Below are 27,656 nucleotides of genomic sequence, written 5' to 3' on the forward strand. Positions count from 1 at the left end.
GTAAGTTAATACTTCAGCTACAAACAGTACCAAAATAGAATATCGAAATCAATAACACTGAAGAATACATAGCGATTAACTGCGGAGAATCATACAATGTCCCTGCAACACGGGTACTGATGTGGGTCTTTTTGTCATCAAAAAGTTTGGCCAAACCAAAATCAGAAACTTTAGGGTTGAGGTCAGAGTCAAGAAGAATATTGCTAGCCTTAACATCTCTGTGTACAATGCGAAGCCGAGATTCCACGTGAAGATAAGCTAGACCCCTTGCTACACCCAAGCATATATCAAAGCGGATGGGCCAGTTAAGAAACAAACTTGTCTTCCCTGCTTAACAAATGCCAAACAGTTAAATGTTTCACTTATTTACCATATTCAAGATCTACAATTTGCATTGACAGTAAAGGTGATGTCCCGTACCAAACAATGCTTGATCAAGACTCTTGTTTTCAAGATACTCATAAACAATCAGTCGTTTGTTTCCCTCAATGCAGCATCCGTACAATTTCACAAGATTTCGGTGTTGAACAGCAGATGTTGTAGCAATCTCTGCAACAAATTGATCCTTTCCTTGGTGGGAGGCCACAGATAGTTGCTTGACAGCAATAACCCTCCCATCATTAAGTGTTCCCTAGAGAATATGAAAATTTTAAAATTTTGAGAAATATTGTGTAGTCTCGACGATGGTTTCTGATATGATGAAAAGCAAAAATGGTATGGACCAATAAATCACAATTCTAAGCAAGTAATCTAGAACAACAGGGTTTCCATGGTCTTGATCAATGCAAAAATGTGATGGTTCAAGCGTACCGCTGCCATCCATAATGAATACAAAAGAGAAAAGCAGAGGTGAATGGGAAATATTCAAGGGAGTCAGTCGATGGGTGCTATTTCATAAAAGCAATATGAAGTTGTTCCAGGACAGCCTGTTTTTTAGTTGAAGGATGTTTACCTTAAAAACGGGTCCAAAGCCTCCCTCCCCAAGTTTGTTTGTAGGATTAAAATCTTTTGTTGCAGCCTTTAGTTCTGCATAACTGATAGTGCAGGGCCTAACATCCATCCGTAGGAGCTCTGTAAGTACAGTTAAAACCAGTGTTTGTGAATATGCAAGGAAGTTAATACTCAACTTAAGTATCTATTACGCTTAAATAATGATCATTATCATTCTGTAGCACATTGTTACTCCCTCCATCCCAATTTATTTAACCAATTTAGAATAGAATGTTTCAAGGAACATAATCATTACACATGTAAAAGCTCAATGTTCCAAAAGTTACCCTCCAACTTTTAGAAAATGATTACTTTAACTCAAATAGTAAGGTGTAAAAGGGGTATTGTGTAGCTTTTGATCCATTAGTCTTTAAAAATATACAACATTTTGGGACAATTAAAAGTCAAAGTGGACAAACAAATTGAGACATAGGGAGTAGCAGATTATGTAAGACAATGGATATTACAACATACTAATTTTGGGCAGGGCACCAAGGGCAGTGCCAAAATGTGTGTCTTCGACTATAGGCTCACTTCTTTTCCCTCATTCGACAAAGAAAACCAGAGGATTTGAGGTACTCACAGGTGAGAAAGAAAGGGGATGGATGGGCTGTTTTATCATAGGATTCATGGTTGGCTAGAAAGGGGAGTGTTTAAGAGAACATTTACACATACCCCCATCATGTCTGAACACGCCACGAATCACACATAAAGAATTTAGCAAGCCTAACGCTACTAAGAACACAAAAATAACTAGCATAGGACCCATACATCTAAAACGACATTACAAATAAACAATAGCAGAACCACACACGGGACAACAACGAATCTGTTGGGATGCAAAAGTCATAGCCCAATAAGACACTCGGCTTACTATTTTCCTGAGTATTTTTACCTTCATCGTCGTCCCATCCCGGCCTTTTTCGGCAAAGGACAAACCAATAGAGCGCAAGGAAAGATAGAAAGCTTACAACTCCAACAGGAACAACAATCCCCACAATCAAACCAATCTTACTCTTTTTGCCGGATGTAGGGGTTTTACGAATTGTGGGGATGAAATCTGTAGAAAATCTTAGTCGTAAGAAAATTGGAACTAACATTTCTAAACTTGCATCAAATATTTACAACACTTATTACCTGGGACAGCACTGATTGCTGAAATAGAAGGTCCAAATGTACCAACAACAGGTACACAACAAGTCCCTTTACCAGCCCAAAATAGATGAATTTCAAGGTAGTTTTTTGATACCTGAGCTGGGAAAACCTTCTGAATTTGTAAAGAGACACCACCGGCCTCCTTTTTTATTTCGAAATCTTTCCAAACTAGATTCCCCTATAGTGAAGAGGTTGATAACTTAGGAACCAAAAAAATAGTAACAACTTAAGGGGATCCCCTTGTGAAGTCAAATCTCACAGGGTACCAAAGTAATAGTATGAATTACTATATAAGTGTGAGGGCACCCTCACTTCAGTAGCTAGCTTTTGGTGTTAACTTCTATCCAAAATTGTGTACTATGGTATCAATGCTAGGTACCAAAAATGGGTAGGGTGCGTGTCTCGAGCCTAAATGGCAGGTGCTGCCAAGTGAGCAAGTCCCTTTTCTCTCATCAGTTTCCAAAACTTAAATCGCTTTCTAGTTAGTTTTAGTTTACTCAAATCAAAATCCAACTTCCATTTGCTTTTCGAATTAAGGTAGACATTGATTGGAAGTACAATAACTTAGCTTTTTACTTCCCGTGTGCGATCTTGAACTTAAACGCTATTCTTCGGAATAATAGCTATTTCCTTGTTTTATAAATTATATTTTTGTTACGAAAATAACAGACCAAAGGATAAAATCATCAGCTGGGGCATGCGAATCTTCCGTATATGTTTTCTCTGTAATCTGCATAATGAAGACATGTACCACCTTTTCTTTAGCCGCCCTTTTGAAAGGACTACGTGGCCACAGTAGGGAAGTTCTGTGGCAAATCTTTTCACGAACACCATTAGGAAAATTACTTGGGCAGCTATGGTCTACTATATTTGGGAAGAAAGGAATTGCATGATTAAGGGGTCCAATTTCTCCAATGTAAAGCTGACCCCCTTAAATTTGGCCCTATGCTGTTCTTGGCAGATTGCTCCTAGGACTCCTGCTGTTGTTACTAGCTTGTAGTTATTGTTCTGTTGTTTGTCTCCTGTAATGGAAGGTATGCCTGCCTTATTCTTTGTAGTTATTTTTTCTTTCAAAAAAAGATCAGGACTATCAAAAAAAAAAAAAACCAATTGTGATAACGCGGCGCTGACCTGGATGTATATATCAAAAACACGCCTTCCAAGACTTTTCCAAGTTGGGGGATTTAAGAATTCTGTCTCTGCGAAATAGAGAGTCACATTGTAATTACCATTGTCAAGTCCCAGCCCAAAATATCTTAGTGATCCCGGCGATAACCGTGCTGTGAGGAACAGCCTCGAGTCCAAATTAGTTATGACTTGAGATGAAGAGACACTCGTATACTGGAGATCAGTATTGTCGCTGAAGCCCCCGACATTACTTACTGCCCACCTTTTTGTACTAGCCTCATAATAAGTAGCTGGACCAAGAGCGTCGTTGTCCCCCTCATATACAATCTGACTACTAGATGTCATCTCTGGACCACCACAATTAATTGCAAAGTCAGAATCTGCAAACCATCGGGGAAGAGGAATTCATCAGATTAGAGTTCAAAAAGGTGCACCAGAAAAAAAGAAAAAACAGCCACATCTCCTTGATCATGTGATGCATCTTATGGGTTTAATGAACTTCTAGAAGTGGGAATTTACACTTTATGAAGACAAACTTGACTTCGCTGCATTTTACATGTGAAGTTTTGACATTAACAAGGAAAGGAATTTCTCACTTCATCTGACAAGTATAAAATTGTCACCTTGAAAGAAAAAGAAGAAGAAAAAAGATGGTTTCTTATGGCCTTTCATTGGCAAAGGGCATTGTAAGATTGGAACTCAAAAAATAAGCCATTGACTAGCAACAACACTTGGTGGAAATAAAAGAAGAAAAAATTGGAAAGGAGCATTAAATAAATCTACATAGGCTTCAAATCTCAAAGGTAGTACCACAATCAAACTCAATGCAGCAGTCTTCAAAAAAATTAACCGCATGAAAGGATTTTGCATGACCACATACACAACAGTACACTGAATAAGGTGTACGATGCACACACAGAGAGTGCATGGTAACATAAAACAATGGAATGAACAGAAGTTACGAGACTTGGATTGACTTAGGACCTCTATAAACTGAAGTTCTAATACCATCAAGTCACCAATTATTCCAAAAGCTTATAAACAATTAGGAAAAGAGACCAGCATTGTGTACCAAGTCAGCTAACAGGTACCGGTCTAAGTTGACCTACTTTTAGAATTATGAAAATAAGTTGACCTACTTTTAGAATTATGCAAAGGATTTGATGATTCAAAGAACACTAAACTCAAAGATCCTCTTTCCAGCATCATAGAATTTGTGTCCCGTCTCAGAATAAAGGGTAAGGGGAGGTTCTAAATTGCACTTACACTTAGGAGAACTGCGAATATCCCCAAGGCAGGGAAAGTTCTGTTGAATACAGTCCAATCCCGTAGCCAGAACACTGTATGCAGAAGAAGAATGGATATTGATTAGTGCAAGTTGAATTTGCCACATAACTAACGCAATTGAAGTTGAATGATTCATCAGGTACAGTAAGCAACATCTTGTGGAAACAAAGAACATGAGAATGGAGTATAACTAATCAATGTTTAAGCTTTCAACTATTATTACTCCACATTATCTTTGTGATACCAGGTATGAGCTGTTTTTATCAGGATTCTGGAAGAGGACATTCAAAATCTCACACCATTGCAATTAAATGACACAACTTTCTTTTTGCATCACTAAATGTTTATAGACCACAAAATACCATTAAAAACATACAGCACAGAGAAAATCACCTGTTGTTTGCCCAAGATGGAAGTTCCCCCACTAATTGATTGTATGACACGTCTCTGCAGGCAACGACATAATTGGGGATGCTTAGTTGAAATTTTCATTTTACTGAGAACCGATAAATTGTTCAGTCTTACATTTGACCGCTGAAGCCTCAGATTTCGTCATCAGCGTACATATCAGTAAACTACCATGACTGCATGAATCAAGATTTCATTTCCCAACACTTCTTTACAATGGACTATCAATACAAACGACGCGGCCTTAAAGTTATAAACAATTTACTCCATAACGAGTCGCCCAAAATTGAACCTATACAATTTAATAAGTAATCAAATCTTATGACTGTACAGTAGTGGGTTATGCTTCTGAAATAATCTAACCATGACATTCTAGGAACTCTACATAATGACCATAAACGTTCAAGTACCACCTGCATACGATCTTCTTGAACTATGAATGGTTATGTAATACTGACTTACATATGCAGAAGAGAAGGACTCTTTGTCGTGGGAAGCATTCCAGTCAATTTATTATTCCCAAGAAACCTGAACATACAGGAACATTGCACAGCTTGTTTATATTTTCTAAAATGGTTTTCGAAAAAAACATTGCACAGCTTGTTTATCAGAAGGAGAATGTTTATTACAAGTAAGAGAGAGATCTCAAATTGAAGAGAGAATCTGGAATTGGTCCAGTTAAATTGTTAAAGCTCAAATCCCTGAGAATCAGACAGAACATGGTTGTTACAAGTTAGCTGTAAAATGTTAAAAACTAGACGTTTATTTTTACTTAATAGAGAGATGTTGACCCATCCTCATCAATCTGATTATCAACTGCCAAACTTTTAGGTTGAAGCGTACTGCGTACGTAAGCCAATGCAAATTTAGCAGCTATAACTTACAGTTGAGACAAACTCGGAAAATCACCAATATTGGAGGGGATAGTACCAGAAATATTGTTATTCCTTAGAATTCTGCCAGGCGAGAAACCACTTGGTTAGTTAAGTTTGTAAACAGTAATGGAGGGAGAAAATTTCAAAAAAACTGCTGAACTTACACCACAATGTCACATAGGCCTCCAAACTTTTGTAAATGTCAATTTAACCTCCAACATTTACCAAAAATTTTCTATTATGCCTTTGCCGTCAATATCCATAATTTTTTTTGATGCAACATGTTGACAAATATTTTGTGTAACAAGTATACATGCTGACATGGTCTTTATCCCCACTTATGAAGCACCACGTGTCCAAAACCCTCTAATTCTCTATCTAACTCATCTTCACCGTCCAAGACTTTCAATTTAACACAGACCCTTACACCCACCGCCACTGCAGTTCCCCACCTTCGCCGGCACCGATGACTCTCCATGGGATTGCTTGCCTATTTTCTCGGATATTTGAGCTTCTGGACTGAGCTTTCATTATCCTTTACCTAGTGTAGGAGAGGAGCTAATACCGCTTCGGATTGGGTGTTAGGGTTTGTAACAATTGGGATGACGGAGAGGGAGGCCACGTCAGCCTTCCCTGTTTGGAATTGATGGAAGTTGACAGCAAATGTATAATTGAAATTTTTTGGAAAACGTTAGAGGTTAAATTAATATTAATAGAAGTTTGGAGGTCTATGGAACATTGTGGTATAAGTTCAGCAGTTTTTTTGAAAATTTTCCTAATGGAGGATCATAAAGACGAAAATATATCAATATTGATTGTCAACTATAACAGTGTTGCCTTACAAGGTACTCAGAGTCAGAGATGTCATATCGTTCAAAAATGTCAGTGAAGAGCTTCCGTTGGATAAATCGCTTATTCTCCTATATAATAAGGCAATATGTTATAGAAGAGAAGAGAACATCATTCATATGCTAAACATGAAGAAAAGATGTAGAAAGAGTTAACACCCACAAGTCCGTCAACGAGGTCAATTTGGAAAATATTGACGGTATTCCACCTTCAAAGGCATTTCCTTGAAACCTCCTACAGATGAACTAACTACGTAAATTCACTGATTACATAAAAAAGAGGTTACTGAATGAAGTATCAATACTTTAATTAAAAAGCATCTCGGTAACCAAACATTGGTATCTAGTTTCAAGTAAAGCAACGATCAGGGTACGATGGTCGAAATAAAGAGGATACGGCGTACATATTGCTTACAGGTTGCTAAGTTTTGACCAGTTCCCTATGAATTTAGGTATTCTCCCTGTGAGTTCATTATTCGAACCCAACCTGAAATCCTCAAAAAAAATTCTTTCTTGATCACAAAAACAATTACTACTATTAAAAAAACATGCTCAAGTTCACTAGATAAGACAAAGGATGAGCCAGAAAAGCTCTTACACTGTTGTGAGGTTTTGTAGAGCAGCAAATGTAGATGGAATAGCTCCACTAACTCCAGAACTGTCGAAGAAGCTGTCAAGGCGGATAATTATGTAAGTATGATGCCGGAACATTTTGCATGCAATGGCAGCCTTATAGAGGTCAAAATTCACAGGCCTTAAAAGTTACAACTTTATGATGTTTATAATGTGAAACTTAAGAACACATTAGGGTTCCTTTACTGCAAAATAGTTGTGGAGAAGAGAGAAATTAGAATAGGTGCCAACTACTCCACATAGAATTCATAGCAGCCACGAACTAGTATATACAGAACTTCAGTTTTATTAACTGTATTTTGTGTCCTTGCAATTAAAAAACTAAAATTATTAAAGTTTCTGTGTTAGGAACTTGGTTTGGTTTAATTCCTATAACTGGGTGGATTTTTGTAACTGCTTATTTTTGGTCAGGAGGTCACAGGTTCGAGTCGTGCCAACGACCCCCTCTTGAACTTGGTCCTCCTGTGAAGCCCGGTAGTGGTCCACTAGCCCTTGGTGGGGCGGTAGTTTTTATGGCTCTTTGGTCCCTTCTGTGGCCCGCCGTACGTCTGGAGTCCTTGTGGTCACTCTTAGGGGAGAGTTGCTAAGCTTCGTCGCCCCCTCCTCACCCTTTTTACTCAAAAAAAGTAAAGAAAAAAGAAAGTAGATTGCGGAATGTCTTAGCACTTACAGGTCCTGTAATTTTATCAGATTCCCCAGTTCTGATGGGAGAGAGCCAGAGAAGTTATTTGTCCTAATGCGTCTGCGAATTACCAAGTTAACAACATCAGAAAATAGGCTTGTCTTTCAGTTATACGTACGAGTGATTCCAATTTTCAATGGAATAAGGAACTCAATGCCACTACAGCAAACAACTGATTTCAATATTAAAAAATGGACAAAGTACGAATTACTTCTCTGTAGTTTGACCGTTTAACAGATGACCTTCCTATCATTTGGAAATGACCAACTAGCCTCCTCGAAATGACCAACTTGCTTCCTCGTAGTTTTGGAATAAAGTGTAAAGTGATACTGTTAACTCTGTTAACTGTAGGTATAAAATTAACTTAGTGTCCCTATATTTCTTGGTTTTTATTCTACGTCCTCCAATCCATATGCGTATATACTCTCTCACTCATCCTCTCAACCCTAATTCCAGCGACCCCTAACACCCGCCGCCGCTGCCATCCTCGACTCCCCCACCTTCGCCAGCACAACCAATTTGTAACCCTACGTCGTTGCATATCCGGCTTCTCTTCTTCCGGTGCAAGTACCGGCGAAGGTTTGGAGAGGGCAGTGGCGGTAGGTGAGACTGTAGGATTCATAGATATTGAGGAGTAAGAGAGAGAGAGGGGAAAAAAAAAGTAGAGCATTTGGACAGGTGTTAAGAAGATGAAGGGTATTGTAGTCTTCCTAACTTGGAATATATCTTTGTTTAACTGCTTTTAACATTTTCAGTCTTATAAGAGCATCTCTATTGTAATAAGCAAATAAGTATGAATAAGCAAATTTAACAATAATGCTCAAAAAATACCTCATATTGTAATAAGCAAAGTTACAAGTCTTTTAACAAATAACCAAATTTCACCCATTCCATAACCAAGCTTAACAACTTTTACCAATAATCAAATCTCAATAACCAAACTCAATAATCAAACTCAAAACTCAATAACTTAAAAACACCTCACATTGGAATTGTCTCATCGAGATGAATAGTTTGGTGTGGTCGGGTGCGTGATTAGAACTCGTTTGCGATTGAACACATGTGCATTTTGTATTGTGTGGGTTTTTTTTAGTTAGGGATGCAAAAATAACCAATGTAAAGGTGTTAAGTTTGATTATGAACTAAATGGATAATCAAATACTAACGTGACACATTTTGGTTATTAGTTTTGATTATTTCCATTGCGGATGCTCTAATGGGCGTATGTTTCACACCTTCCGTCAATTTAGATGGAAAATGAGACGGTAGCATTTTACTCCAAAACCACAAGGAGGCAAGTTGGTCATTTTTAAATAATAGGGAGGTCATTTGCTAAACAGCCAAAACACAGGGAGATAATTCGTACTTTGCTCTTAAAAAAAATCCAAATTACAAAATGTTACGTAGATGACACGGTTGTGCACACAAGATGATTATACGTGGGTACTTAGGGCTGTTAGTCGAGACCGAAAAATCGATCGAAACTGAAAAAATCGGACCGGAACGAATTTTTCAAACTAGGCGAATAATCTCGATCCGGTTTCGGTTTATAAAATTTTATAAAACGAAAAAATAATTTTGATCCGGTTTATGTGTTTTAAAAACCGGTCAAAACCGGACCGGTTATATATATGTATAGTATATACATATATACATACATATATATAAACATAGGAGAGGGGAATCAAACCCTGGAAGGCTAGAAGGATGATAGGTGCGCGTAGATATTCACATTAGCGCCCTCTAATTTATCTTTGTCAAGTCTAATTATATTGTTAATCGAAGCTTAATGCGTGATTTGTATGTTGTAGGTATTTCGAGGTTATAACGTGTTAATGGGCGACATTGGTTAAGGACTGATCAAATCAGAAGGAATATCAAGACAAGTAGCATATAATATCAAATGTACTGAATTGGGCTTTATAATTTTGGCCATTAGTGCAACGTGGTCTTGAAAGTGGGTTTAGTAGAAACCAATGCAATTAAGGTGGGCCCAAATTAATTGGTTAATTAAGGATCTGGAATAGAGTTGTTTGGCTGGGGTGGAAGCATGGCCCACGGTTTTTAGTTCCCGCATGAAAAATAGGTCGACTACAGAGGATATAAAAAGAGAAGAAAAAGCTGCGCACCAAAGAGCCAAGGGGGCTGCTGAGATCAGAAGGAACGGGGCTGCCGTGCTTTGGTTCATAATATTGTTTTATTTTTTTTTCGAGTTTTTCTTTCAAGTTTTGAAATTTTGTTTAATTACTTGTACGTCGGTAATTCGTATTAATTTTCGTTCTTCATTAAAGTTGTTCGTTGATACTTGATTAGTTAATATCCTTTATTTATTATCAACGTGGAAGCATGTTTCAATTTTGGGTTTCCTTTGTTTTTATTTGATGTTGAATAAATAGTCGTAAAGGTAGGGTCGCAGGATGATTAGTACACCGTGGCTAGGTTGGACACGTTCTGCTCCTGTTTTGGAATAATAATACACAAGCAATTTTAGGTTATTAAAGAACATTCGTTAGACGAACCCGAGCATTGTCGGAGTCCATGTGAACGGGGGAATGGGGTTCCAAAACTCATTATCCGTTGCGCACGGGTAAATGGCGACCACAAGGATTCGCATCTTGCGGGGTATTTTTTTCAATCTAAAATTGAACGCTTTTAAGAATATTGAATAAACAGGTTAATCCGGACTGGTTGGGTGTAAAGAACCGTGTCTAAGTTTATTTATTTAATATTTCTTTAATGTGAAATGAGTTATTTTAAATACTTAGAATTTTATGAGCCTAAAAAAAAAAAAATTTATTATTTTTGAATATAGTTGTGCAGGTGCATGTGTAGGCATTTTCTTGACTGTGTTTGAATTCATCGGTCCTTTGATTGAGTGTGTTGAGAGACTCCCATGTGTTGTGTAATTAATGTTATAAATTTTTAGAGCTAATTACTTGTTTAAGTGTTAGTTGAGGGGCTCTAGTGCAAGAAATTATAACATGCAAGTATTAGGTGGTAATCTAGAGACTTGAGGGGGGTAGGGTGTAATACTTTTACATCTTAAAAGCTTTTTGGCCGAGAGAACACTTTGTTCTCTGTTTCTTTTTTTTCTTTTCCATCCCAGAGCCGTGTGCTCCCTCTCTCTCTTTCAAACACACCCACACACAACCAAATCATCTTGCACCTTCTTTTGCTTGGGCATTTTGTATCTACATCAAGATCTTGGAGGAATCTTGGGATTTCAAGTTTGTGGGCTTTCCTCCATCACCATCTCACTCTCTCTCTTGTGTGCTACCAATTGAGGTAGGGTTTTTCTACTAGATATCTTAAAAAAATGCAAGTATTGTGTTTGAGGATTGATTATTTTCATGTATTTAAGTAGTAATTGATTATGAAGAAAAGCCCTAATTTGTGTGGTTGTGTAAATTTCATACTTTTAGTTGTATATTGAAATTGATGGATTTAGTGTTTGATGGGGTGTGGAGAAAATATTATGCCTAGAGAATTTGTGATGTCTAAATATTGGCTTATGTTTAATTGGATTGATAATGGATATACTAGTTTAGGGTACTTGGATTAATTGTTTGCATTTGGTGAAGAGCACATTAATTTTTTTTTGTATTTGATATGGATTACCTCTTGTTGACATAATTGATGAAATTTTTTTGAGGGTGGAGTTGAAAAAGTATAGACACTTATATATCTATGTTTAGTGCCTTGTGGATTTGAAAGTAAAGATTGAGATTTGTGTCGATACAAGTTGTATTTACTTATTGGAATTGATTTGAGATTGATACTTGACGTTTGGGCTAGTGAGCCATGTATTGGCGTTTGACTTGGCCATTTTATGCTCGTTGTGTAGCCGGAAGCATATGGATAATGAGTTATCCGTCGGTGTATAGTCCGTAAACCCGCGCGGGATAAGGTGCCCCATAGGCCTTTGGGTTAGTAGCCCATAAATTTGGATGATTAGGGACCTGATCAGTCGCCTAGGATTGGTACACAACTGTGATAATTTGGACCTTGGTTTTATGTGCTCTTACTTTCGTGTACTTAGTTTAATGTGTTGACTTATTTTTTTGTTAGAAGAATTTTGGTTTCATCCTTTCGAGCTTATTATATTCATTAAGAGTTGTGTCTAGCTAACATGAGTATTCATATTTTCAAGCATGTCACTTGCATCTTTTAGTTTCTAGTAGATTATGTGTGGGCGGTCGTGCTCACCCCTACCTTACAGGTTCGAAAGGCAAGGCTACGCTTTGATGGACGCGGTGATGGAGATATCTTTTGTGGTTTGGCGAGTCGATCTGCACGATATTTTGTTGCGTCTTAAAAGTTATCTTTTGACTATATGTATATGTTTTTGACTTTGAGAATGTAATGATAAATGTTAAACTCTCCTCTAGAAATGCCTTGTTATGCCTTTTAGGCAAGGAAGAAGGAAAACTTGTACCCCCTTTTGTAATTGGAGTTGTATGGTTTAAGTGGTGTTTTGGGTGCCTTGGTGACTAATCAAAAAAAAAAATTGAAATGTTTGGAAGTGGATAGCTGGTCATGCTTCTTTTAATTTGGTTAAGACTTATAATTCATTGCTTGATGGAGTGAAAAGAAAGTTATTTTTAGTTATTGGACAAAATTATTTATTTATTGAGGTAAAAATCATGTTGCCGAATTATTATAAAGCGGGGTGTGACATTGGGAGTGCTATGAACCTTACGACTGTACATTCCTTTTAATTATCTGAAAAGTACAATCAATTTATAGGTTTTAGTTAATCTCAATCAATCGACAAGGGGGTGGCTACCTAAGAGCCAGTTCAAATTATAACAACCCGAATTTTTAGTCAGCACATATTACTGTCTCTGTGGATTCGACTCCGGACTTACTGGATGTTGTGCTACGTCGGTCTCCGTGCTACGCTTGGGGCAACCCATTAATTTAGGATTAGGAATCCTTCGAGCATTTAATTATGTTTTTATGATTTTTTTTATGTATTGGGCTCAAAATTGATCCTTTTTTATTGGGCCAGAAAAAGGGGTTGAATTATGGGTTTTTGGTTGATATTTTGTGGGTTGAATTTTGGATTTTGATGTGTTGGGTCCAAAATATGGCCCATAAATGAAAACCGGATAAACCGAACCGAAACAGGTTGAGCCGGTAGAAACCGGACCGTATTATCTCAACCGGTTCCGGTTTTTAAAAAACTCAAACCGAATAACCGGTTTCGATTGAAAAATATACTAAAACCGATCGAAACCGGACCGATATCACCCCTAAGTTGTACTTGTTGGCAACAAGTTGTATTGCTGTAAATAGAAAACTAAAACATGAAGTTACCACCTAGAGACGTACAAATTCAAGAATAACATACAATACTGTGAGATTAGTTAGTTTTCCAAGTTCCTTTGGAACCTCCCCCGATAATGCATTAAACCCTAGGTTCCTGAAAACAATTAAATGAGGTGTCAGACCGTTAAAGGAGTTTAGCTAGACATGGATAAAATATTAAATTCTATCGCCACACCCAAATACACATTCAAATACACACCCATACTCACAATAAGAATGGGTCCCACACACACTGGATGTGTAATGAGTGCGGACTCTACCTCTATTGTGAATGTGGGTGTGTGATTGAGTTTTGTGTGTGATTAAGTGTGGTGGTAGAATGATTGAAAATATTAACGACCTGCAAACAACGTTAAATAAAAAATAAGGTGGCTTACAGCCATTGCATTTGAGTTAGTTTGGCAATGGATGAAGACACGGGACCAGTCAGGTAATTTTTGCCCAAGTTCCTGCAAAATATGGAAGAAACTTAGTAAACCATTGTGTGATGAGAGAGAATTGTAAATGACATAGTAAAAAAAATTTATCCAACGATGCATTACATGTAGCGGACCGAATGCGACCACCCGCAGCCGGCCGACACTACCGTGCCTGAACTAGGTTCGGCTACTGGCCGAGACTCATCCGTTGGGAAGATTCTTCAGGGAGCTCTAGCACCGTTTGTAATTCAAGCTCGGCCACCGTCGGTGGCGTACTTATCGATGTATTCCTCACACTTGCCACCCATCGGGCTTGGCCGTATACTAGGTTCGGCCAGGAATCGGGTTCGGCTGATTACAAGGCTCGGCCACCCGCTGGGTCACGTGGCCCTTCACGTGACGGAAGCGGTTACGCTAGAGGATAATGATGAAGCGCGCATGAAAGTTGCCAGCTCACGCTAAAACGATTATTGGATCTATTCTGTGAGGTCACAATGACGCCATCTGGCTCGTGCAAGGCACATGATGATAATTGGGGAGCAAGTTGGGGAGACTCTATAAATACTAAAGGATGATTACTTTGAGAGGTACGAACATTACACTTACAAAAACCCTAAATTCTCTCTTGATTCTCTGCATTCTCTCATCCTCTCGCCGGAGGGCCTTGCCGGGTAAACTCCGGCCAGGTCTTAGTCGTGCGTTCATTGTGCAGGACTCGGGGAGAAGACAGGAAGCCCACAAACCAACGGAGGAGGGTTGCAGCTCGACGAATCACGGACCACACAATTGGTGAACCCGATGTGAAACCAAAAAACTTCTGATCCAAACGGCTCGAACATCCTTCAACCCATCCTCCCCTCCTTTAAACAACCACTACAGCTATGATTACAATGGGCGGAGATCTGGCAGACGTCACCGTCTCAGGGACCAAAGACGCCAATGGAAACACAATCCTTACACCGTTCTCAGAGAGGCACATGTCCATTTCAATTCCACCTAGTTCAGGCCTCCGCCCAGTAGCGGACGACGTAACAACGGCCTACATCCGCTTGTTACAACATCGCGACGAAGATAGGGACAACGAGCTGGCAGCTCTAAGAGCAGAAGATAGAAACAACAGATGCAGCGAGACGCCGCTCCCGCTACATCTAGATCAGCGGGAGGCAGAAGCGAGAGGCGACGAAAGCAAACAACACCCCCACAACCGCCACAAGAACGCCCTCACGAAATTGGCCACCGCTGTTCCGTCAAGGACCGCCTTGGTATCGCACCAGATCTAGGAGATGCGAGGGAGATCACACTTTACAAGCGGAACACGACATCCGAAACACACCGCTCAAAGGGCCACCACGATCGAACCAACACTAGGGATACCGAGTCGTTTACAAGCACATACTCGACTGGTCGCGCAGAATTCTCTCGCACAACGGTTTTCCACCGTAGCCGAGATTTTGTGGAGACCAGACGCCATGTATCTGAACGACTTGGGGAAATCCCTGCAGAAAAGTTCGACAACAGCAACCAGGCTCGACGGAATGGAAAGGGCGTGCGTATTGACGAGCCGAACAACAAAACCAAATCCCGTAAGGACAGAGGAGAAACGGTTGACGAACATCGCCGGGTGAGAGCAGATCTACGAGATAAACTCCGGCACCAAAATCGTGAAAAATCTTCCGACAGAGACTCTAAGAGAACAAAGACGGATGAGCACGGCAAGCCACCGCGCCCTGGTTTCGAGCGGCATCTGAAGGATCTCGGCGTTTCGCCATTCACACACCACATAATCAACACGACGGCCGAACCCAACTTTCACCTACCAAAGTTTACAAAGTTTGATCCCACCACATGCGAAGCCTATACCCACCTAATCCACTTTCGTCAAACCATTGAGCTATGCACCACAAAGGACGAAATCAAATGCAAAGCATTCCCATCCAGCCTCGGTTCCCTTAGACTCCAGTGGTTCAACAAATTGCCCGCCGGATCCATACGGAACCTAGCCGACCTCGAACGAGCCTTCAACCCGTTTCATCACAAGCAACAGGACAGCAAAAGAGCCTGAGTTATTGTCCCAAATGCGGAAACTCCCATTCGAAACCCTCCGTCAGTACGCAGAACGATATTGGAAACTGTTCAACGAAATTCTTGGAATCAACGAGTACTGGGCCGCAAGAACCTTTAAAAATGGCTTGGAAATCAACAGTAAAATTCTAGATGAACTTGCTATTCGACCACCTCATGGAATGGGTGAGTTGATGCGCATCGTAGAACGTTTCTGCGCTCTCAAAGAATTTTACGCGGACCGTGCTGCTCAAGGGCTGACGAATTCAACTACAAGCTTTCCAGTGGTCACATCTCAGCTGCCAGTACCAGTTACAACGCAGCAACCTCAGCCGAAGAAACTTGTCCACAACATCAAGGAAGGAAAAAAGCGCCAACTGAAAGCACATGACTATGTGGCCGAAACAACACACTTCAAAGAACCTACCTGGTCATTTTTGAAGGAGATCATGAGGCAACCTTGGTTCGAATGGCCAAACAGAAAGCTGGGCACAGACCCTGGTCAAGCAGATCAGAACCCACGGAAAAAGTGCTCGTACCACAACGAGCTCGGTCATTACACAACCGCATGCGCACCGTATAAAGCCCTATTGGAGTGTCTGGCAGCACAAGGCCATCTCGATCAGTACATCGATCAAACCAAGACACCCACCCGTCCACCTGCGGGCAATCCCAACCCAAATGAACCGCGGCTGACGATACACGTTATCCACGGCCCCGTAACAAAGGAATTCGAATCAAATCTTCAGGCCGACCTCAGTCGCGCGTCATCTTCCAAGCAGATACTGGCGGTAGGACCCGGATCCAAACGTCCACGACCAGAAGAGTTACCAAAATGGACAATTACCTTTACCGAGCGCGATCTTGAATGTGTGCAAACACCACACTCCGACGCCCTCGTCGTAACCGTCCAAATCGGATTACATGACGTCAAGCGAGTTCTAATCGATCAGGGAAGCTCGGCGGAGGTCATGTACTATGACTTATTCAAAAAGCTTGATCTCCCAGAAACAGCTTTACAACCCGTCGAAGTACCCCTAATTGGATTCAACGGAGCACCCGTTTGGCCACTTGGTCGAATCTTCCTACCAGTCATCGTTGGGTCGAAAACATTGAGCGTCGAGTTCATCGTCGTCAACGTTCCAAGCCCATACAATGCAATTCTCGGCCGAACCTGGCTACACGGCATGCAAGCAATCGCCTCAACCTACCACCAGGTCGTTCACTTCATCGGGAATAATGGAAGACAGGAAGATCTACGAGGTGACCAAATAGCCTCTAAAAAGTGCTACGTCTCAGCCGTTCACAATTCCACCAAAGCTAAGCATGTGCAATGGGTCGAAATTCAAGACATCACCATGATTGACGACGTCGGCCAGCAAGCCGAAGACAAAATAGAAGAAGACCTCGTCCAAATGCCAATCAACGAGGATGGCTCCCGATTCTTCTTAATCAGCTCTTCCATCAGCGAGGCTGACCGCGAAGAAATGTTCCAATACCTCAAGAAAAATATAGAAGTCTTTGCCTGGACCCCCAACGAAATGCCGGGAGTCGATCCCAATTTCATCAGTCACTCTCTCAACATCAAGAAAAACGCGAAGCCTGTCATCCAAAAGGCACGGCGTTCTGCAACCGAGCACGCCGACGCCGTCGTCAAAGAGGTTAAACGTCTGCTGGAGGCCAATGCAATCCAAGAAGTACAATGCCCAACATGGCTATCCAACACTGTGGTCGTTAAAAAGAAAAACGGCAAATGGCGAGTTTGCGTGGATTATACCAATCTCAATGACGCTTGTCCAAAGGATTGGTTCCCACTCCCGAAGATTGATCAACTTGTGGACGCAACGGCAGGCCATGCTCGGCTAAGCTTTCTGGAGGCCTACCGTGGCTACCACCAAATTGCCATGGACCCTGCCGACATGGAGAAAACTGCTTTCATCACGCCATATGGCATCTTTTGCTACCGCGTCATGCCCTTTGGACTCAAGAATTCAGGTGCAATGTAATACCCGTTCTCGATATTTAAGTATTTTAAATTCATGTTTTAATTGAATTATATGTTTCTGGGGTTAACCTGCATGTAGTAGAAGCTCGAGGGCTTTATATGTGATTTGCGAGTTGGAGTATAAGCTGTACATGGTTTCGTTTGCATACGATAATTTTCCTTTGGACCAAATAAATATCGAAGGAGATATTTTCTCCCTCACTCTTATCATTTTACGGAGAGAGAGAGAGAGAGAGAGAGGAAGGAGGAGGCCACGGCTAAGGGGGAGGGAGGGAGGAAGGAGAGGTCCGTTTTCGACGATCCAACTCGGTGACAAGTAAGTTCTTGTACTCTAGAAGTGTAATCCATGTTTAATTTTATATTTGTGTGGTTAGATTCTCTATGGATTGAGTTTTGGAAGGAAATTGACAAAGGTCATGTTTTGGGTCAAATTCGTGGGTTTTGGTAATCTGTCTTTTGGGGGCCCTTCTGCTAGGAACCAATTTTTGGTGTCTTCATAACTGTAAAAGTACGTTTCAATAAAAAGATTTCGGTACCAAGATCATGCAAAACCGATAATCACACAATTAGTTATGAATTTTTGAATACTGGCTGTTTGCTGGATGTGCGATTCTGTGCGTGGCTGTCTTCTTTTAACTTTCTGGGCATGATGAACATTTTGGGTGGCTTTGGGTCTTTTACAGGAGCTGGATATTTAAGTTAAGAAGAGATTGGCGTTGGAATCAAGTAATTTGGTTAAGTATATAATTTTTGGTGAATTTCTAAAGCAGGGTTGGTTGACTGGGGCGAAAATGGTTGCGAATCGGTTTTTCTTTTGATTGTTGGGTTAACCTTCTCTCGTTTCTGAACCTGGGATTTTAACTGAGTGTAGGGCATGTAGTTGTGCAACTTTTGGTGTTGGTTTCAATATTTTTGGGTTTAAGATGAAAGAGTTATGATTTTTCAATCAATTTTACTTATTTCCGCGTAGAATCTGACAGCACCGACGGACTTTGGTATAATGGCCATAACTCCTAGCTCGGGACTCGAAATGACACACCGTTTGTTTTGTTAAAAACTAGACACATAGAGCTTTCCAACGATACATCCCATGCATCATGGGTATGTCCGAACGATAACAGATTTGCATCTAAAGTTGACCTAAATTCTGCCTTTGCACCAGTTTTTACTGTGAAGCTATAATCGTAAGGCCGTAGTTAGGTTACCTGAACTCTGTTTTGATGTATGACCTATGGATTCAAAGAAGAAGAAGTCTACTTTTCAATGGTTTAAGTGTTGCCCTGGAATTCATGTTGTTTAATTAGATATGGCCAAAATAAGACAGGCTGGTTGTGGTTGTCATTCCTGTTTTGGGACTTTTTGTTGCGTTGGTCTGTTTGATTGAGATTGTATACTTGTGGGTCTTTATATTTGATATTTTTGGGTGTGTTGGAGTACCTTGGAGTATGGAAATGATGTGTGAGGTCTCCCGGGTACGTGGGTACTCCCGGACACCTCTAGAGATTTTGGTGACTTTATGTAATGTTTGCCCCATGAGCTAGTGTAGAAGGCATGTTATGATTTGTTAGTTTAGCTTTTGGTTTAACATTCCTAGATGTTCATATGCTAATATGGGTTAACTTGTGGCTAGGTAACAAGCCGGTCTTTTAGGAGGTGCCGAAACCATAAGTTTGGCATACTCCAGTCGAATGAAAGGTGAGTGTGTCTGATATGGTACTTCTCAATAAGATATTGCTATGGTGGTAAGTGTATATCTTGCTAATGGTATTTTAGCTTTCGATATGATTATCGTTATATAGATAATGCGGTGGAGGTGATTGTATATCAATGATATCATGCTAACCGAGGTTTAGCTATTGATATGAACATATGTTGTGGAGATTGTATATCATGCTATATGTTGTTTTAGCTAACAGTATGCATGCTTGTTGTATGTTGATTGTACCCGCGGAAGGATTGTGGAGTGAGTCACGCCATGTTGTATGCCATTCCGTCTAATTAACGGAAGTTGGGAGCATGGTTTGCGGGACACAATGCCTTGGGTACATGGGAATGTGGCAGACGTGTCACTGCATGTTTGTGTGATTTATATTCATGTTATTGTTGATTCAGTTATTGTTGTGTGGTTGTTTATTGGATAATACTGTTGTGTTTAGAGGATGTGGTGATTATTACTATTATACTCATATGGGTATTGCAGTTATGTTGGTGGTGAATATTTTTATTGATATTCTTTTGGGTATTGTGACTTTTTATTGAGCATTTCTATATCTCACACACTCTGGTTTTCCTTTTTGGACAGCCAGGTAGCAGGTGGCTTAGAGTGGGTCCACTACTGGTCAACGCTTTGGAGAGTGCTGAGACTAGCGTCGGGTGATGTCTTTGGTTAGATTGTTGCGTAGCTGATTTCGTCTAGAAGCTAACCTAAATGTTATGTAATTAATTGGAGAGAGGGATATTTATTATAACTTGTGAGTTGAGGTTTTGGCGTTGACTTGGTTGTATTTTAAGTGAGAAGTCTTCCGCTAATTTGTATTCTGATTGGTTGTAGAGTGTGGTGTGGTCTATGGTGTGGAATGCCACGTGGCCACACTGACTCGGGCCCACTCTGGGTGCCGTTTGCGGGGCGGGGCGTGACATGCAACGTTCAACAGAGCAATATTCAAGATGTTGCAAGAACAAATCGGCAACACCGTGGAGGCTTACATTGATGACCTGGTCATCAAAAGCAAGAAAGAATCCAACCACCTGTGAGACTTGGCGGAAGTCTTCGAAATTCTCAAGCTCAACAAGCTACGACTAAATCCTGAAAAATGCGCGTTCGGGGTGAGCGCTGGGAAATTCCTCGGACACCTGGTCACACGAAGAGGTATTGAGGCCGACCCTAACCAAATCAAGGCTGTTAAAGATTTGCGCCCACCAAGGACAATCAAGGAAGTACAAAGGCTCACTGGGATGGCAGCAGCTCTAAACCGATTCATCAGCAAATCCTCAGACAAGTGCTACGCATTCTTCCATGCCTTGAAGGGAAAAAGTCGATGCAGCTTTGAATGGACCCCGGATTGTGACTCCGCTTTGGCTGAACTAAAAGACTACTTAAATTCGGCCCCGCTGCTCGTAAAACCTAAAGAATTTGAAACTTTATATCTCTATCTCGCCGTGTCCGCCCACGCAACCAGTTCTGCACTTGTACGGCGGGAAGGCGCCGATGACAAGCCCATCTATTTCACAAGCAAGACACTCCTTCCAGCTCAAACTCGCTACCTACCACTTGAAAAGTTAGCCATTGCTCTTGTTTCAGTGGCTAGGAAACTCCTGCCCTACTTCCAATCACATCCTATCGTCGTCTTAACAGAACATCCCCTCAAGAGCCTCTTTCAAAAGGCTGATCTGTTTAATAGGGTCTCCAAATGGGCAGTAGAGCTGGCAAACTTTGATATCCGGTTCGAACCACGAACAACAATCAAAGGACAGGTTCTTGCTAACTTCATTGCTGAGCTTACTCTATAAGATACTGAACTTCTCAACATACCCATCCCAACACATACCGTCGCCGAGCATCAATTGTCGCCGAAACCTTGGCACTTTTTCCAAGGTGACATCGGGCGTCTACATGTTGACGGAGCATCCAACAGCAACGGAGCAGGGGCCGGGGTCATCCTAGTCTCCCCCTGTGGAACACTACACGAAAGTGCTATCAGCATCGACTTCCCCGCCACCAATAACGAAGCTGAATATAAAGCGTTTCTAGCTGGCTTACGCTCTGCAGTTGCCATGGAAATCTCCAACCTTGTCGTTTACTGTGACTCCCAACTCATAGTTAACCAAGTACTTGGGGACTATGAGGCTCGGGATCCACGGATGTCAAAATACAAGGCAACCGTAGCCGAACTAAACCCCCACTTCCCCAATTTTAAAATTGAACAGATCAACCGCGAACACAACGCGCATGTCGACGCACTCGCTAGCCTTGCTTCAGCTTCTAAAGCCTCTGAATTCCGGACAATAAGCTTCGGCAACATTGACCACCCAAGCTTTGATGCCACTTCAAAGGTTCTCAACGTTGAACTCGGCCCAAGCTGGATAGACGAGATCATTGCGTTTCTCAAACATGATACTGTGCCGGTAGACAAGAAGGAAGCTTATCGCATCAGGAACAAAGCCGCTTACTACTGGCTCTCTGAAAGCAGCCAACTCTACAGGAAATCTATCTCCGGCCCATATCTCCTCGTGGTCCACCCAACCCAAGTTCAAGAGATTCTTGCTGAATTTCACTCAGGGAGTTGTGGCTGCCATTCCGGCGGCCGATCACTTTGCCAACGAGCTTTGTGTCAGGGATACTTCTGAAAAAACATGAAGAAAGACTGCGAAGACACAGTTCGCAAATGTCGACCATGCCAACTTTTTTCTCCCATACCAAAGCAACCCACCCAGAACCTCTCCCCTATTACCAGCCCTTGGCCCTTTGCACAATGGGGGCTCGATATTGTCGAAAAACTACCAACAGCTCCAGGAGGATTCAAGTTCTTGATCACCGCAACAGACTACTTCTCCAAATGGGTAGAGGCCGAGCCTCTTGTGACATCACAGAAGCTGACGTTCGCAGATTTGTCTGGCGAAACATTGTTACCAGATTTGGAGTTCCGTACGCCATCGTATCAGACAACGGAAGCCAATTCATCGGTAAAGACCTGACCAGCCTCTGTGAGGAATTTGGGATACGCTTCTTCAAATCTACACCAGCATACCCCCAAGGGAATGGACAAGCCAAGGCTACAAACAAGACCGTCTACGCCGGAATCAAGCGACTATTAAACTCCAAGAGAGGGAAATGGGCTGAGGAACTACCACGTGTTCTTTGGGCTTACTGTTCTACACCACGGCGCTCAACAGGCCAAACCCCCTTTTCAATGGCATTCGGCATGGAGGCAGTAATACCACTAGAATCCAAGTTCCCCACTTTGAGAACAGAGAACTTCGACCCAAAAACTAATGACGAGGCCGTAGAACAAGAACTGATCTTGGCAGAAGAAAAACGTGACAACGCTCAGCTAAAGCTTGTTGGTACCAACAACAGGTGTCAAGAGGCTACAACTGAAGTGTTCGCACCAAGACCTTCAAACCAGACGACTTGGTGTGGCAAAAAGTGGTACAAGCTAGCAAGAAGCAGAAATTCAAACCCAACTGGGAGGGTCCCTTTCGTGTTGTCAAGATCGCTGGTGAAGGTGCTTACATACTGGAGGACATGACTGGCAAAGTCCTTACCAACCCCTGGAATGCGCAGAATCTAAAGAAGGCTTACATGTAATGAAAATATCCCAACAACTGCGCCTCATGTTCGGCCACTAACTATCCGGCTTTTTATCTTAAGTTTTTGGCTTCGGCCACAACAATGTCAATTTCTTTATTATTGGCTTCGGCCAATATCTTTACATTCAACTTGTATTTCACGTTTCCTAAAGAAAAAGAAGTATCTTGTTCGGCAATTGATGTCTTCTACAAATTTTTACCTGTCTTCCTTCTTATAAAAATACATTCAGCATACTCCGACAAACACAAACGTTGACTTCGGTCACACCTCCAAACGGCATTATGCCACTGCTTCGGCCCTATACCCGCCCAAAGAAGCAGTAATCAAGACATATGGTCCACCAAGCCTAAAGACTCACATCACTTATAAAATTTGGGCTTCGGTTCGGCTTGGCAAGACAGTAAGGTCGGCCAATGCAAGGCCAAACTCACGGCTCGGTGATCAACGACCCACAAAAATGCAACATTTCAAAAAAACTTATACATTGACAAGGGGCTGGCAACATCGGCCGAGCCCTAATCTCACGTAAAAGGCTCTTATTTTTAACTCCATACTTTGGTCAAGGCTCGGCCATCTCTTCCACTATAAACAACCAACTTCAACATTAGCCAGAATTTCTAATATTTGGCTGAACCCAGAACAAAGTGGGGGCTATTCTATCCACCATTCAAACCAAGCAAGCCTATTCAAATCAGAGGGCATACAGAATATCAATCAAAGTTCGGCAAAGCTGACACATTACAAAACATAGAAATCAAAGTCATTCATTCAAAAGAAAACAAGTGTTGCAGGAAAATTCCTAAGCTGGGTGATACTGCCAAGTTTATCGTTCGGTTCAATCCCCCATAAACTATTACATCTGGCACGGTAAAATCCAAGCTCGGATCCGCCCAGCCCAACAAAAATTTCTAGTTCAAGTTCAAAAACAACAAAGACAACAAAAAAGAAAGAAAAATGGTAATCTCCTACTCATGCTTGAGCAGCATCCTCAGCAGCTTCGGCCAAATTAGCATCAGCTCCAACCTCAACATTTTTGTCAACATTTGGAGGCTCCTGATCGGCACCTCCAATCACCTTTTCAGCACCTTCATCAACTTTTTTGTCGCCGACATCAACAGCAGTTTGCCTAGTGGCCCCATCCTCACCCTCATCACCAGAAACGTCCTCAATCTCATCATCACTCTCAGGAAATTCTTCGGGAGGGAGGGGTGCGCACTCCTCCTCGGTATACGGCAATACAAGCTCGGGTGTGACAGGCGCAGGAATCGACTTGGTTAAATTCAAATCAGGCTCCAGCTGCAGGACCGCACACGCGGCCTTCACGCCGTCCTTGTATCCCGTTCGATAAGAGACAGGGATTCTCATCTTAATTTCATCATTCACCATTGACCGAGCCTCCCTCACGTACTTAGTACCCGCTCGGTCGAACCCAGCCTGATAAGCTTTCCCGTCAACTTCTTTCATCTTCCTTTTCTCCCTCCTCAGCACCTTCCCAAGCTCACGCTTGGCCTTTTTAGCTCTCTCCTCAAACTCTGCCTTATCATTTTCAAGCTCGGCCGCACGAGCTTTAGCTACTTTCAAGCTTGACTTCAAAGACTTCACTTTATCTTGCTCAGTCTTGAGGTCGTCACGATAACGGGACCTTTTTGCGGAAACCAGCTCGGCTTTATTCGAAGCCCTGTGTAGAGCTTGCCCAGCCTGAGAATCAAAATGCAATATAAATAAGAAAGTCAAAACCTACAAACAGATTCAAGAGTAAGCTTAAACAAGTACGGTACAGAAGGGAAACAAACATGTTTGGACAAACCTGAACAAGATAAGCGCTTGCATGTACCAAGCTCGACTGAAGGTCCTCAGGAACCTTCTGCATATCACGTGGAAGAGCCAGCCCTTGGAGCATTGCCACGGCCAATCCCGGCTCCATCTTCACCGAGTCTTCTACATTAACGACCCTACCTTCCGCCAGGGCGTAAGAGGGAGCAAACTCGGGAATAGCAACCGGCCCAGCCGAACCCACAGACTTCTCGACCGCCCTCGAACCACCTGTGGTTGAGGATTCGGTCTTGTCTTTATCACTTGGATAAGGAGTTGACGGGTTAGATGGGAAAAAATCATGAGTGATTTTTTGTCTCTTCTTCGCTGGTTCGGCCACATCTGACTATTTCTGCCGAACTGCAGCGCCGTCTCTAATGTTGACACGAACGACGTTTCTTCTCCCCATCTGACCAGCAAACTTGGGTACGAGTGTTTGAAGGGGAATGTTCACACCTGAATGCTCGGATTGTTGACTTTCCTGGAACCAAAACTCTGCTGGCTTCCTAAACGTAGGAAATTTGACTCTCGGCTCCTTTTGCTTTTTATCCCCCCTTCCTCTGACGTCCCTCTCTCGTTGAAAATCCACCCTCCTTGGAAATTCCTGCCCTCTTGCTCGGCCCACCAACCTCCTCCCTCCTTTTGAGTTTACCTCTGTAAGATGGGTCGTAACCAAGCAGCGTCGGCGCGTCTCTCACAGCTTGAGAAAGCAAAATCTCTATGTGCTTTTCAACGGCCAAAGACTGCTGGGTTTTTGTTATAGACCTATGATCTGCAATAATACAAAGATAACAAACGTTATTCAAAGGGGGAAGGATACAAGAGCAAAAAGAGGTTCGGCAGAAAATCGAAATTGAAAGAACTCTACCTCGGAAATCTTTTATCTTCGGCACGGCATATCGACAGTTAGACTGGTCGCCGAACTTGTAATTACCGTTTACTTCAACATAAAAATTTTCCCATTTATCAGTGTCGGGCAGACCATCCACAAGGGGCGTCTTGCCCCTACGAGTAGATAAGTATCGACGCTTAGTTTGGCTGTGCCTGGACATTATGTACATATGAAAGAGGTTGGCCACGGAGAAATCCAAGTTATGGAGCTCTTTTAGAGCAATCACCGTCATCACGATCCTATAGCTATTGATCGCGAAGTAGTGGGAGACTAGGCTGAACCGAGCCAAAAGCTCCCTCAGAAATGGATGGAGTGGAAACCGAAGTCCAGCGTCGCATATTGCCATCAAAGGAACCGTGATATGTTCGGGATGGTGTTCCCTCATATCTCGAATACGGTTGCTGGCAACCTGGCTGATGATAACGTCGTCAGGGATACTATAGTCTCGGCAGAATCTCTCATACTCACCGGATTCTCCGCTGAAGAAATGGGCATGGGGATAAACCTGACCCCTCTCGTACTGGTCAACGACCTCTCTATCTTCTGAAGGCACTTCACCTTCATCAGATCTTATTGAGGAAGTGGCTTCAGCTTGGGAATTGAATCTCGATTCGGCCTCGGCCCCTGGCCGGGGCTCGGCCTCGGAACGCGTTGATGATGTAAACGAAATTTCTGGGTCGGTGTTGAACCCATCCCCGTCGTACTCATAGACGCGTTCGGCGTTTGAGTCACCAGAGTCGGATGACATGTTCGAGGCAAAGGAAGAAATCTGGCGTCGGCTCCTGCGCCTATCCAAATACTCTCGGATGACTAAGTGTCCGGAGCTGTTCCCCGAGCTTTCAGAGTCGGAAGAGATGACAATGATTGGGTGAGCCAGACCTAACAAAACAAAGGAAAGAATAATGAAGAACCTCGTCGTCGGCCAGATGGCAAGGATCTCACTTCTCTCGGCTAACCTACTAGGCCCACCCCATATCCCATCAAGACTCAAGCTCGGGAAAACGTAATTAAGCAAAGCCATCAGGCTCGGCAGACACCATTGTCGGCCAAGCCCCCAGCATTGAAACTGGGGCTCGAAAGAACAGGATGAAGCTGAAGATGAACAGACGGTTCATCCCCAGCAACGTACTGTTCACACAGAACATAAGATCTCAAAGAAAGCCAAAGATCAAAGAAAAACAATGCATAAAATTACAGAAATGAAGAGAAACAAGGATCGAATGCATACCTAGGGATTTTTTTTTGAAGATTCAGTGGTGGATCAACGAAAAATCAAGGCTAAAAGGCGAAGCAAGAGCTCTGGCAATGGCGTTCTAGAGAGAGAGAGAATTCGTAACCTGTCTCTCTCCTCTCTTCATCCTAATATAGGCGTAGGGTTTGGGATTCGAAATTCCCGCCCATCTCTGCACCGCCGAACGAAGGACCAATCGATTCTAGACACGTGGCAATAATGGGACAACCTTGCAGAGCTTCACACGTGCCATTCGTCCTCGCATCAGCCGTACCCAACCAAAGAGGGACACCTGGCGCACTCACATTAAGGCTTATCTGTGGCAGTTGTTGAAAAATCAACAAGGCTCGGCCAGGAACCCAATCTGCTGCAGGCTCCACTCAGGCACGTTCGGCCAAAGCTCAAAACATCATTCTCCACCACGCGCTCGGCAACGGCGGAGATTGAGGGGCTATTGTAGCGGACCGAATGCGACCACCCGCAGCGAGCCGACACTACCGTGCCTAAACTAGGTTCGGCTACTGGCCGAGACTCATCCGTTGGGAAGATTCTTCAGGGAGCTCTGGCACCGTATGTAATTAAAGCTCG

The 27,656-nt window shown here is 42.3% G+C and overlaps 1 protein-coding gene across 3 annotated transcripts in view; it reads right to left on the reverse strand.

Moving 5' to 3' along the window:
- Positions 1-27,656, reverse strand: part of LOC131301121 (probable LRR receptor-like serine/threonine-protein kinase At1g56140) — a 477,161-nt gene that overhangs the window by 49,889 nt on the left and 399,616 nt on the right. The window contains exons 4-21 of one of the 3 annotated variants that reach the window (XM_058327285.1): positions 13,715-13,786; positions 13,360-13,431; positions 7,995-8,066; positions 7,290-7,361; positions 7,107-7,178; positions 6,855-6,926; positions 6,686-6,763; positions 5,853-5,924; positions 5,598-5,669; positions 5,431-5,496; positions 4,954-5,007; positions 4,540-4,613; positions 3,277-3,653; positions 2,128-2,323; positions 1,886-2,050; positions 953-1,071; positions 421-631; positions 96-327 (exon numbers count right to left, since the gene is read on the reverse strand). In XM_058327285.1, coding sequence (XP_058183268.1) covers positions 96-327; positions 421-631; positions 953-1,071; positions 1,886-2,050; positions 2,128-2,323; positions 3,277-3,653; positions 4,540-4,613; positions 4,954-5,007; positions 5,431-5,496; positions 5,598-5,669; positions 5,853-5,924; positions 6,686-6,763; positions 6,855-6,926; positions 7,107-7,178; positions 7,290-7,361; positions 7,995-8,066; positions 13,360-13,431; positions 13,715-13,786 — 2,148 coding nt within the window. Of the gene's footprint in view, positions 1-95; positions 331-420; positions 632-952; positions 1,072-1,885; positions 2,051-2,127; positions 2,324-3,276; positions 3,654-4,539; positions 4,614-4,953; positions 5,008-5,430; positions 5,497-5,597; positions 5,670-5,852; positions 5,925-6,685; positions 6,764-6,854; positions 6,927-7,106; positions 7,179-7,289; positions 7,362-7,994; positions 8,067-13,359; positions 13,432-13,714; positions 13,787-27,656 lie in introns of all 3 variants that reach the window. The other 2 variants (XM_058327284.1, XM_058327280.1) reach the window with 2 other exon arrangements.

The sequence above is a fragment of the Rhododendron vialii genome, chromosome 9a (assembly GCF_030253575.1).
Source record: "Rhododendron vialii isolate Sample 1 chromosome 9a, ASM3025357v1".
NCBI classification, from domain to species: domain Eukaryota; kingdom Viridiplantae; phylum Streptophyta; class Magnoliopsida; order Ericales; family Ericaceae; genus Rhododendron; species Rhododendron vialii.